At 36.1% G+C, this 13,881-nt stretch overlaps 1 protein-coding gene across 2 annotated transcripts in view; it reads right to left on the bottom strand.

Annotated features, from left to right (window-relative positions):
• sema3d (sema domain, immunoglobulin domain (Ig), short basic domain, secreted, (semaphorin) 3D) overlaps positions 1-8,550 on the bottom strand; it is a 34,626-nt gene extending 26,076 nt beyond the window's left edge. Inside the window, exon 1 of one of the 2 annotated variants that reach the window (XM_055037146.1) lies at positions 8,292-8,550. In XM_055037146.1, coding sequence (XP_054893121.1) covers positions 8,292-8,418 — 127 coding nt within the window. In that variant the 5' untranslated portion in view covers positions 8,419-8,550. The remainder of the gene's footprint in view (positions 1-8,291) is intronic. The other variant, XM_055037156.1, reaches the window with a different exon arrangement.
• Positions 8,551-13,881: the final 5,331 nt, after the last annotated feature.

Raw genomic sequence — 13,881 nt, 5'->3', positions numbered from 1 at the left:
AGCCTATAACTAAATCAACTTTGTTAAACCATGTTCATGTGTAGTTCTTGAGAAACCAAAAACCATATTAGTTTTGTTTAATGAAACGCTCAGCACTGAAGTTCTGACAAAATGATACAACACTTAGTTCCCATCTCTAGAAAAATTGTCAAACCTCAGTTATTTATTTGACCCAGATGCTCTTGGATAACTATAATCAAACTTTCGGTTACAAGTTATAAACCAATTTGGTGGGTTAGAAAAAAGACTGAAAATAAGTCTTTTAACACTTTCTATTCTTCAATGTAGAACTATAAAACAACCTAATTTAATGTTTTTCATTGTTAGGTATAACAGAGCCATGATAAACCTTCATCCCGTTATGAATACCATCTCAGCGTTACAAGTTTTACTAGAACTCAGCTCCTACAGTTACAGCCATACGACTTCCAATTAAGCAGACAAATAATGAAGAAATTAATCAGTAGATCACAAGAAAACCTCCTCCATTGACCTTTTAGCAGCCCTCATTACTTTCCGTCCTCACCCACCGCAGATTGCACACATCAACCTGTCAAACAAGGCTGTAAACAATGTCAAGCTAAATTAATAGATTGGATGCAAATGTAACCTACACATCTGAAAGGAAACATGCTTCTTCCAGATGGACGGACTGCACAGAGAACCAATAAAAGACCGTTGCTTTCAAGGACAAAGTTTTTTTTATATGTATGCAGCACCTTTTGAATAATTCATGATGAGCTACATAATGCAAATACATATATTTAGTCCATGATCAAAAGAAAGAAAACTTAAGCTGGGAAATTAGATCTTATATTGGGTTATTTTACTTTCGCCCTTCTGTTTTGTCATCTGGTCTTTAAAGTTTAATCATAGAGCGGATTTTTTCTGTGTGTTTTTACTGTTTAATGTACTCTAAGCTCACAAGGGCAAAGTGGCATTGATCCAATTTTCCTGGTGCTTTAAAACCAAAGACTATTAGGCCCTGATAAACACACTGCAGTTTACTTAAGATGACAAATTGAGACAACTTCACACCTCTAGGGTTAGAAATACAGATACAGAGTTCCCTGTGATGGATTAGCAAAGAGAGGGAGGAAAATGGAGAAGGGTTCAATCCATGCAGCATTTGCACTTTGCGAACAATGGCGATGGTGTGAATGGCAAAGCTTATCCCCTCTACAGTATTTCCAGGGAAACAATGACATGATTTTATCCAAGTGAGAAGCATTTGAGAAATGGATATTTTTTGAGAGCTTGAGTACAGACCTGTGCAGCCAACTTCTGCAAGAATGCCCAAGCTGAACAAATTGTGACATCAGGATCTGTTAAAAACAGTTGATCTTTTGTGAAAAGAAGCATGAAAAAACACAGAACACCATAAGCAAACAAAAATCTAGTATTATGAGTAACAAAGATGAAGAGTTATGAGAACAGTAAGGGTGACATGGGAAATAGAAAAAAAAACAGATGGCTTGTACCATGTAGGTTACGCCAACACTGCTGTTTCCTGACTACTTCAGTCCCTGTTGTCTTTGGCAGCATGGCTGGCAGACTGTGCAGGGGGTGATGGGAAACAATCTTGATAGAGATGGTGACAGATTTGATCCTGCCAGCCAAGTACTGCTTGCTGGCTTTTGATCTTACACAAGACATTTGTCTGTTTTAGAGATACTACATGAAATATAAATGTTTTTTAGTTGAGTTCACATCAAGCTACAGACCATAAAGCACAACTTGCATAGTTTCGATTTTTTGACACAGTCAGAATCTAATAAATACATAATATTTGTGGCAGAAATTGCCACACAAGAAAGCAGCAGATGGTTTGGCCACAGGCATTTTCACACAAAGACACCCCCTAATAAATGCCTCACCCTAATGAGGCATTTAGCAACACCCAGGTGCCCTGTTTAATACGCTATTATCAAGGCCCTCCATCTCCACAGGACAGAGTGCATTAGCAGAGCTATTTGTCTTCATTCTCTGACCACAGGCAGTGACCTGGCAGAACAACATAGGTAATTGTTTCTAACTCTCAAGACATAAATTATTTTTTTTGGCAATAGTCAGTCATCTTTTTAAACCCTGCATTTAAGCAAGCATGTAACTCCCCTGTGAGTCTGTGTGAGTTCATGTCTCATGTCTCAAATGTAGGACTACCACATGCTACACACACCATATCTGTGTGTGTCTGTCAGCAGTTATGTTTTAATGCCTATATTGTGATGTTTTTTTTTTTTTATTGTATTTACTCTATTTATCGTTGTTGAATGCTTTTTCTTCTGGCTATAATACCAATTACCCCCTGGGTAAATTGAAGATACCTTAATACAACAGGCTTTGCAAATGTGTTCAAAAGGAATTAAGAATGAAACCTAGATAACACTGTATGATACGTATCAATACTTTGCAGGAGGTTACTTTCTGAATATTAGAATTTATATTTCAGAGCAAACATTTTCTGGAAAGTACACAGTACTTTTATCCAGTACACCGGTTACTTTTTTGTAACTTACCAACAGTGATGGCATAGTTTTAACAACAACAAAAAACCTTACTATCTTAATATTACTTTAGTTAATAAAGCCTCAACACAAAAATGACAACAAGGGAGAGTCGAACATATCTGAGGGTAAAATTTCCTCTTTACTCTCCAGCCAACCTCTTCAGCTTTACAATTGGCAGTAAAAATGTCTACAATAAATGTTAATTCATATTACTTGACATGAAACTAATAATCTAAATACAGTACAAACATTTTTGAAAGGTATTATTTCTCTTGTTGAAGTAATGCTTGTAAATTTCCATGGAAGCTGCAATCAGTACATCAGCAATCAAGCCTTTTTTGGGATTGATTGGGAATGACTTCATCCTCCACACAGGGTCTTTCACATTCTCTCATCTTTGCACTACAGCATGTTATTCTGTCTCCTCTATTTTCAAGGCTGTAACAACAGCACTTTGTCGCCAGCACACAGTGTATAGTGTAACCCTACTCTAACTCAAAACAGTTTGTATTTCTAGCCTGAAAAGATGTTTTTCTCTACTCCTTCCATTATTTACATTTCTATTGTGTCGTGGTATTACTTGACGTCACTGAATTGTCATAGACCAGATGCCACTACCCAGATGCAAGCGGAAAGAAAAAAATATATTAATTTGCAAAGTAAAATGACCAAAATAGGAACACACAATAATCTGGATAAGTAACTCCTTTGTAGGATTTCATGGATTTTCATGGAAATTACAACTAGTCAGAAAACATTGGGTCCTTTCTCAGAAATCATGAGTTTCTGAGTTTCTAAACTGTTAAATTTTTTGTTAAACAAGAATGTAACAGTTTTGTTTTGTGTTTTTGTACCTTGTAAGTTTTATAAAATAACCTGCTAATTACCAGAAAGTAACCTTTAAATTCTGTAAAAGTAACCTGTAAGTTCCAGAAACTATTCAACGGTAAAATGCAGTGTTTCAACAATTGTTCTCTGGACTATCACTCTGATTACAGATTGCTGTAAAAGCCATAGTTCATTCAGATAAGCTCTTACTCCTTATTTCATCACACTTTAAATAAACAGTTTATATCAGAGATGTAGTCATTTATTTAACTTCCAATAACAAACTGAAGACTAGAAATGACTGAAAATAGCACTGTGGGGTTTGTTTCCATAACTTGTTCACAACATTTATTCTGAGGGTACCGGGCTTACCTCAGTTCTGTCAAATAAGTGTTAACAACACACATAATCTGTGTGAAAATTGTCAAGTTAAAGTGTAGCTTGAGAATTAACTATCTACAGAGAAGAAGTAAACATTGAAAACGTGATCAATATTTCTAAGTATGATTCACAACAGAAAAGCTCACACTGACATAAATTATAATAACATGTTCTTGGCAACTTTTGTATGACAACTTGCTCGCATTTTCCAGAAGTGTGGACTTGAGTCACATGACCAGGAGCCGAGTCAAACTCGAGTCATTAATGTTATGACTTTGGACTTGACTTGAAAAAATGTTCAGACTGGTGATTTGACTTGGATTTTTACACTAACAACTTGGGACTTGAATTGAATTTGGAAGGCATCACCTTTCTTTTGCGATGATGAGCTGGCTGACTTCAGCTAACTTTATGTTATTGGTAAGTATTCTCCAGGCTATATTTAATGGTACTGTTTGGTTTTAAGGTGTATGCTATTTTTATCACACCATTTTAAATCCAGCCCAACAAGTGCATCCAAGAATAACGTGCAGCTTATTTGGTCAAGATTACAAGTGGATGTTTCAGAAAGTGGTTTCTTCACCTCAACTCAAGAAAGACTTTCTCCTCCTGCACCTCAATCATAGCATTATTTTGATTATAGTTCTGTCAGAGGATGGATATTATATTTGATGAGATCTGTGTCGGTAAATCATATGGAGAATAAATATACTGTTTACTGTAGTCCGTGTACTAAGTCTTGCATTTTTACTGAGGGTTTATTCTGAAAAAGTCTAGTTTAAAAAAGGGCATTATTATTAAAATTGACTTTTTGGAGCTTTTTGTTATGTTATAATTTTATCCCCTCATCAAAACCATACCTGGAGAGTATTTCAGGTACATGCTGAATACATGCTGCCAGACAACTGAGTTAAAACAATTGTCTGGCAGCATACACATACAATTTATGATGCCATATTTTTGTCACTATAACAAAATTTGCATTGATTTTGTCAATGTAACTGCTTATTTCAGTTTCTGAACTTCCTTGATAGTTACAAGATTGTTTTACAAAAGACTTAATAGAAATTCTAAGTTTCAAACTTGGGACTTGACTTTGCCTTGACTATCTTTGCTTGAGACATTCAAAATAATGTCCTGGTCCCACCTCTGGTTCTTTCTATACTGTCTAGTCTACTCATAGCACATGACTTTATGGCCACAAACGTTTTTTTTTTTTTTTGATGTTTTAACTGAGCATGTGTTTCTCTTGGGAAATTATGTTTTGATACAATAATTCAATACAGAAAATTGCCAGATTATCCACTTGCACATAAATATTAAACTCCTAAACATGCAGATGATGACAAAGTCAGGCTCTCAAGCTGAAAACACAGTTACATTAAACTTAAGTACTCTGCAAAAGTATGAGCAAAACATTTGAGGTAAGAAAATCTGAAATTACTCCCTAAATGATTAAATTAATTATTTAATTTATTTTAAGAAAAGGCAGCATGTCCTACAGAAATTTGTCTTCCTATTTTTTGTTGGTTAATTTATATATGATTGCCTCTCTTATAGAAGTCTAAGCATTGTTGACTCAGGACTGCACTGCAATCTACAATCAATAAGTATATGAATGTATTTTGAATAGTAATCCAAGATTTGCAGCATACAAACACATGTATTGAATTACATAGAATAATCAACCACACATGATAATTATATAATTATTCTTGAAATTTTGTGCATACTACTCCAATGCCACAAGCACTCTTTACTGAACGGAATCGATATGGATCAAATTCTAACCCTTAGGCTCTGTCTGTCCATGTTTTGTCCATCTCTAAATGTGCTATCTCAAAACAGCAGTAATATAATGCCACAGGAAAACTGCATACTATGGTAACGAAATACCCCAAATCGACAGTGATGTATGTGTCCCTTATATTTGAGACGCCCTTTATGCTTATTATTGTGAATTAGTTCTCCAGACAACATAAATTGCAACTGGGCAGAACCACTCCACATCTGCTGATTCAAAAAGGGGTTCATGTATTTTTATTTGGAGAAGGGACATCAGGGGGTTTTGAAGTGATACTTGATTTGTGAGTCCACTCTTCAGTAATGAAAAGAAAAACCTTACTGACTGGAAAAAAGTCAAGGGTTAATAAAAACAGAGATAGAACCAGGTAACTAAGCTGACAAAATAGATAAACATAATGGTAGGCTTGTTGGTGGTTGACAACAAATCAAGTAATTTTCCACATTCTGAATAGCCTATGACCCTAGCAGTCAGGTCATAGGCAGTGCAGAATGTGCAGAAGTGTCTGTGTGTTTTGACATTTTTGTGAGCATTAGTTAATACCATCCTACAGGCAGGTTGATGGAAGCATTTGAGCACAACAACAGTGACTGACACATAGGAGTGCCCTCACTTGTCCCCTGATTGCCTAGGGGTACAGGGAAACACCCATGCATGCAATGCACCATCTCCTCTCAAAAGTACCACTGTGGTTTGTTTGTATTTCTCCAGCGAAGCAGCACAGATTATGTTCACACGAACCTCGAGAAAATTCATTTACAAATGGAGAATAGAGAGACACCAAAGAGGCCAAAGTCAGCCAAGTTGTCTGCCTGCAAGTCATTGGCACCTAACCGTTACTGTAGACTCATTACACATACTAACATTAGGTACCTTCACTTGCTTTGTTTATGAGGATTTCTGGAATCCATAACCATATAAAGCCAGGCAAGCTCCCATTGTGACAATAACATGTTTAAATAACACATTAAATTATAAAATCTGTTGGCTTCATAACACTATTGTATTCCGTCTGCTTTCATCACTGTCCAAACAAAGGCCTCAGCATAACAGAAACAGTACACTAACATTAAAATCACATATGGATAGAGATTTTGGATCAGTCCAGACATGCCATAAAAACCAAAAGAAAACTGAGGATTGTGGTTGAGGAAAGAGCATTTTCCTTACACACATTTCCCTTAATTTATACGGCAGTAACTTCAGAAAAGTTAAAATCTCTGCAACTTCAGAACTTCAGAAAAGTTAAAATCTCTGCAACTTCAGAACTTCAGAAAAGTTAAAATCTCTGCAACTGTCTCAAATCTGACCTTCTTCTGACAGTAACAGTAGTTTTCAACTGGTAACACCTCAATGACACAATATGTAAATAGTGTAGGATACAAAGAAACACTGGACAACTAGCAGTTCTATTCTTTTGGCCTGAATAGAAATTCCTCTCAATCCCTGTCACGCTGACCAAAAACTCTGAAACACAGCCAGCAAAATCAACACTCACACAGCAGTAAGTTCTTCCTGTTCCTGCCTTCCTTCATCAGCTTTTTATCACTGTATTCAAAACACTCCCTTCAATAAAAAGCTCCTTCTAAGGAATTGGATCAAATTCAGATGGACAGTGAGTGGAGTGACTCACTGAACCCATAAAATATAGACACCTCTATTTGGTGAGTAGCCTATGTCCATTGTTGTATGTTAATGCACTCAACGAAAAGTGAGTGGTGTTAGTTCAGTGTGCCAGTACATATACCTTTATATAACACAATAGTCACTGAATAATTTAAGGACAGCTTAAATTAAAATTTAGAATGAATATGCAGATATGTCATCTCCAGCAATTCAACTTGTAGTAATACTCACACACCACTGAATTTTCAAATCAAAGCTATTAAGAAATTAAAAAAAAAAAAACATATTGAATTGTTTGAGAATTTATACTTTATAAAAAGAAGAAGTATATCCAGCTGGCTGGGATGGACAGATAGATACAAATAATTTCTGTTACATTATTCTGAGATTTGACCATTCTAAGGACTTACGTAATGGACAACAAATGATCAAATTCAATCTAGATTTCTCAAAAAAGAGAAGCAGCCCTTTAACGTAGTGTTGTTAATCCGCATCTCCACAGCCACCTGTGGTGTAAATTAATACTCTCTTACAACTCTACTGGACCGCAAAATAAGAATCAGGCACTTGTTTGCAACACAACTTATGGCGCCCCCTCAGGTCATCCCACCCTGGATGATGAGCCACGATTCACAGAGGTAATTCTTTCAGTTTTGGAGAAAACAGAAAAAAAAAAATAAAAAATAAATAAATAAATAAATAATAATAATAATAATAATAATAATAATAAAGTTATTTGCTGAATTATTTGCTTTACATATCTAATAGGTTTTCAACAATCCAAAAGTATTTTTCTTTTTTAAAGGTTTTAGAATTTTGTTTCTAAAAACCTTTATTGAGTTAAACATGTAGACAACTGCACGTAGTTGAAAACAACATGTTATAGTGTTGATAACTGGTTAATAGACATTTTCATATAGTCTAAGACAACGTTTAAAATAACTGATTAAGTTAGCTAATAATCACAAAATGTTCAACGCCAACAAAACGGCCAATACGTGCGTGCAGCGGCTCTTGAAACTGTACCACAGCGAAGCAACGTTTTCTCAACAAACGCACAGGCATGTCTTAGGTAAATTAATATTTTCAAAACGGCACAAAGCAGTTTAAATGATCGGTAACTGATGCGGTTTTCATCTCACCTGAAAGCGCACTCACCTTCTCATGCGCAACAAAAGCCCGCAGAAGCGCTTCTCTTTCTTCTGAAGTTGGCAGACGCACAAGAAAATAAAGCACCAGTGTGGATGCTACACTTGCATAAGTTCGCATGTGAAGGAAGAATGCACCGAACACGTCCCCGAGATATTTCCACTCCCCTCAGTGTTTGTTCAAGCGCTCTTGAACTCCCGGTCCGCTGTGAGCCTTGCTGTGTGTTTTAGAAGGATGGATTATTAGGTTATGTGGCGGCTCGCCCCGGGAAAGACTGACGGCAGTCTCCCAGTTATGTTGCCGCTGAAGGGGAGGGGCCCCTCGGCATCTGTACCTCTGCCAGCCAGGTATTTGCTCCAATTTTTTTTTTTTTTTTTTTTTTACTTAGCTAAATATGAGGAGAAACATATGGGGACAAAATAATTCCTTATTGTTTTAGAAAATAATTGACTATTATAAAGAACTCCCAGTAATTAGCTTTCATTTTAATGAGACTGGAAACTTTATTAAAGGTTTGCTTTCTTGACCCGGACAAACCTTTGAAATTTGTTTAACTTTACAATAAAGTCAAAGTCATACAAGAATAATCTCACAGAGCTGTTTTGCAATAACAAACATTGGATAATTTGTTAATATTGAGTTGATTAAATGCCAACAAACTTTTGAATCGAGTTTTTATTGCTGTGTATTTTGTGTGTGATGAAACAGCATGATAAAACATAAGAGAAAGCAGAAAAATACGATTGGAGGTCCGGAGAGATTCATGAAATCAATAAGCAGTGGTTATTATTTCTGGAAAGGTCCTTGCACCTTCAGTTTTAGTGATTAGAAACAAAGGCGCAGTCAGAAGTACAAACAAAGTACAACAGCTGCCACTAGATTAGCAGTATCTATCAGATTTTTGCATTCTAAAACACTTTATTTGCAGATTTATTTTGGATTCAAGCATATTTGAAAATTTTTAAACATATCCCATCAAAGCCTCTTAACCTAATTATGTCCACACTTTGTCTGTATTATAGCAATACCTTCATTTTGCAAATTGTTGGGTTTTTTAATCACTCAGAAGTCACTGTACTGAGAGATAGATGTTCTTTTGTGGATAAACTCTTGAAGTAATTTTAGCTAATTTCTTATGGATAAAGGTTCTCACTGTATCTTTGCTGGTATCCAGAAGCAATAGTGATAACTTTGTCACCATGTCACAATATTCTTGAATTTCTTTAAACCAGGACATGATATTCTGCATTTTGAGACATTTTAACCTCATAGAATTAGATTTCTTTAAAATAAATGACAATCCTGAAGACTTTGATTACTTCAAAAGTTTTAATTTATGTATGATAATATATTTATGTATACCCAATCAAAGAACATGACCAGCTAAACTGGTCTTACTTAATGTTGAGAACAGATATATAGCTCTGGCAACAACTTACTGCAGGATGGAATACCTTTGCTGACCAGAAAACTTACAGACAGAAGTGTGGAGTTGACAGAAGAGGTGATTCCTATGTGAACTTGGCTGTTTTATATGTATTCACACACAGGAGGGAATGAGTCCATTCTTTTTAAACCGCAAGCTGTGGAATGGTCAGTGCCAAGAATACAGAGAAATCCTTCCACATGAGATCAAAGCTTTGATCTTTGAACCAAGAAAAGAGAGTTAGAATGTTTCCAGCTCACGTTAAGTCAGACATAATTCTCTCTTACCTTTATGACCCACTGCTGCTCCAATCTTGGGTGTGTTCTTTGGCAGATGTGACTGCCTCCAAGATACTCGAGAGGATTATAGGTTATAGATTATTAAAACACTATCCTCCCACTCGATTGGGAGGATACCGTTTTCAATGTCAGGGTGTGCACTTCCTCAGGATAACACACGCACAATAGCAAAACTATTAGTGATGAGCACCAATGATGACATAAATTATAAAGAGGAGCTTAGGTCTATTTCATCCCAGCCCACTCAGCCGGGAGTTGCATTAAATGCTCGGGGACCATGTATGAACGTGTATTCATCCTTTTTTAAGGAGATAAATTAATGCAAATACTAACACTTTGCAGCTTAGAGTATCACCCTGCCTGTTTTACAAATTTAGAGACTGTTTCTTTTCCCCTTTTTCTTTGCAAAGTATGCTGGCAATTCTTCTCTAAACATTAGGGTAAAATCATGTGATTTTGCTTATAAAAAAGAAGCCCCAGTAATTTTCACAATGTCCAATTGTGTTGACGCTTCCAATGTTAACTCTGGATTAGGTGGGAAGCTGCAGAAGTTTCCAACAACTAACCAGTCTGGAAAGTAATTTTCATTCTATGAAACTGTTGGAGCTAACTGTTAGCAGAAGATTACAGATATCCAGGGAGTGTAGGTTTCTCTGCAATGGTATTTTTTTAAGAGTAAATAGCCCAACTGTGACTGCGAAATATGTGTTCTTGGATTAGTAAGAGCAAAAATATCATGTTATAGTGTTCGGCTTATATTCTCTTTTTGTCAGCTGGTAAAATACTCAGGTTTAACCTTTAGTCTTGACTCAGCTAAAGGGCCTCTTGGAATGAAATAAGAGTACAGGAATTTACATATTATTTGCCATTAATTAGCAACTTTGCAATACTTCTTTGTTTAAAGAAGGAAACAGCTTTTTTTACATGCCTGTGTGTATTCCGAGGGGAGATGGCCTTTTGCACAGGAACACATGCAGTTTATGGGGCACAATGCACAGCAATCTGAGAGTAATTTCCACACTAATCGCTCAAGATCTCAAGAGGGCAGTCATCCAGGCTTGATCACACATGGAGTTTAACACCCACACACAAACACGCATGCTGCCCTCCAAGCTTTAGTGCTACACTTTAACTGATTGATCTCAATAACAGGAGCTGCCAACAGGCTAGTCCTACTCTAAAACAAATGGAGCAGAGCTAATTGTCAATGATTGTGTCTTATCAATGAATAGGGATAAGAATCATTTATTAGCCATCAATTAGATATGTCACAAGGAATGAAGGGTCCAGACAACTGAAATATACAAGAAGAGAAGCAGATGTACAAAGGAATAAATGTCACAATTGGTGTATTGGGGTATTGGAAATGGGCATTATTAATGTAAGGGTGTTCAAGGATCAAGGCTTCTGTAATATACTGTCATTAGAAGACACTTTGTTGGTTGCTTGATCTTTCTAGGTTCAAAATCATGCATTTTGTTTGTAGAGTAAAACATTGTTTTATCAAAGAGTGGATTCAAATGTGTCATATATTTTGCATTCTGGAGCCTGATACTCAAATATGAATGTGTCAACTGATCTGAGGGCTCAAAATGAGAAATAAAAACAGGTGCACATAAACTGACTGAAAGAAAACAATGGTTACTGCATTTTTCTAACTGGGAGGCAAACAATCGAAGCGCCTAACATCACAGTCTTGTACGAACAATAAACCCAGAGTCCAATTAGAGGCATTCTCACAAACACACACACATACTTCAAAAGAAACATTTGGAATTCGCTAAGCCATACTGCCAAAGGTAAATACAAAACACACTGCCCCATTATCCTGAAACTGCAACAAAAACATAAACTCAGAGAGTGGGAAGGAGATGTTGGTGAGAAAGTCAGTTTGTTTTCCACTACCTACATTTCTTTCTTTTTTTTTTTTTTTTTTCTGGAATCTGTTAGTGTGCAGTAAGTGTCAGAGCATGGGATTATTTATTTATCCGCGTACAGGTTTGTAGGTTGCTCAGACACAGTCTCAGTAGTTAGGAAAAAGGGTCTGAAGTACAAGCTGGTGAGATATGAGAGTTAGTATGAGAGAACCTGACCAACATGTAAAATTCATTCATGTTTTTGTTGTCAAGTTCGCTTGCAAGATGGGACACAATCTTTTTTACGTTGCTTATATATCAGTTGGATCTGGAAGATTCAACTGACACACTGTGGCTGTTTTATTCTTTTACATGCTGCCAGACAATTGAGTTAAAACAATTGTCTGGCAGCATACACAGACAATTTATGATGCCATATTTTTGTCACTATAACAAAATTTGCATTGATTTTGTCAATGTAACTGCTTTGAGAAAGTCAATTACGTTGTGACTAAATATTGTTGAGGAACCCAATATATAGTCTTTATTATTTGACTCTGTTACACAGCTGAACAAATACTGGCTCTCTTATCTCCACATATAAACTTTAAGCAAATACACAGATTTCAAATCAACCTTGAAAAGCAACTGTCCTCAAAAGATAAAAACAAATTAACATCTACCACGTTTTCTATAAATGCAATGAGTTTTTGACATTTAAGTGGAAGAATTTTGGCCCGTTCTTCTTTCCAGAATTGTTTTAATTTAGCCAAAGAGGAGAATTTTCAAGCATGGATGACCTGTTTAAAGTCAGACCACAGCATCTCGATTGGATTTCAGAACAGACTGTAATTAAGTCTCTCCAAAACTTTTAGTTTGAGAAGTTTAAAAGTGGACTGACTTTGGATTTTTGTCCTGTGGTAAATTGTTATGTCACAGCTGGACAACATTCACCTTCATAAATTTAAGTTAGAGAGCAGAATTAATGGTTCCTGGAATAAGTTTACTAGGTCATGAAGCAGCAAAGCAGCCCAACGCCATCACACTGCAAACACCATGTTTGGCATTCTGTTTCTAAAATGCTGTATTAGCTAAATAGCTATTCCCCTCTGTAAAAAGACAAACTGTTTTCACAGCATTGTACATATACCACACAATTAATATATAGTGGAAAAAGAAATGTATTGAATGCTGTCAAATGCTATCATGAGTTATTCTTAATGTTTATAATGTTCAAATGGTGAAATCCTTAGAAAGCACAAATTAAGGAAAAAATATGCTACCTGTAATGCTTTTATGTCTACTGCTACATCTTATCTTACACATGTTCTAAATGATCAACTTGTCCACTTGGTAAATGAAGAATTCCACTATGGATTTTTGTTTTTATTTTTTTGGCAATATTCTAAAGAAAACTGTCCACTAAAAAGCCAAGATGCTTAAGCTTTAAAATGGAAAGGGGATTTTGGAGATTAATGCTCAGACACCTTTACCATCTCCAAGTCATACATAAGTTACAACTGTGAGTTAGGTCATGCTTTTCCTTACATCAGATCCAGACACACTGCATAAAATGTGCATCCAGATTAAATAGCTCATCTGACATCTGTCCCAAATCCTGACAGGTCTTCACATTCCTCCCTTGTGGGAAAAAACATCTGGGAATCTCATCTGGTTAGCCAACGGTGCTTCCTAGAAGAAAGAGAAGAAAGACAAAGAGGAATAGAGTGTGAATTAGACCCTCAGGGGTAGAAGGTAGACATGCAACCTCAGATTGTCAGTAAGTCTTTCAATGACACACATCTAACAACATTCTCCCCTGTGTCGTGTGTAAGTGGTGTTTGTGTGTGTCTGTGTGATACAGTCCAGCTGTGTTCTGTGTTAAATTATCAAGGAGACCTCCTCCCTCCATTTCCAGTTTGGACTGCATAAATCCAGAGTCTTTAGTAATAGTTCAAAAATCTGACATTTTTATTCTTAATTTTATCTCCAGTGTTTATTA

Source organism: Poeciliopsis prolifica, unplaced genomic scaffold, assembly GCF_027474105.1.
Source record: "Poeciliopsis prolifica strain line A6 unplaced genomic scaffold, Auburn_PproV2 SCAFFOLD001, whole genome shotgun sequence".
Classification (NCBI taxonomy): domain Eukaryota; kingdom Metazoa; phylum Chordata; class Actinopteri; order Cyprinodontiformes; family Poeciliidae; genus Poeciliopsis; species Poeciliopsis prolifica.
This window is presented reverse-complemented; position numbering and strand designations above follow the sequence as displayed.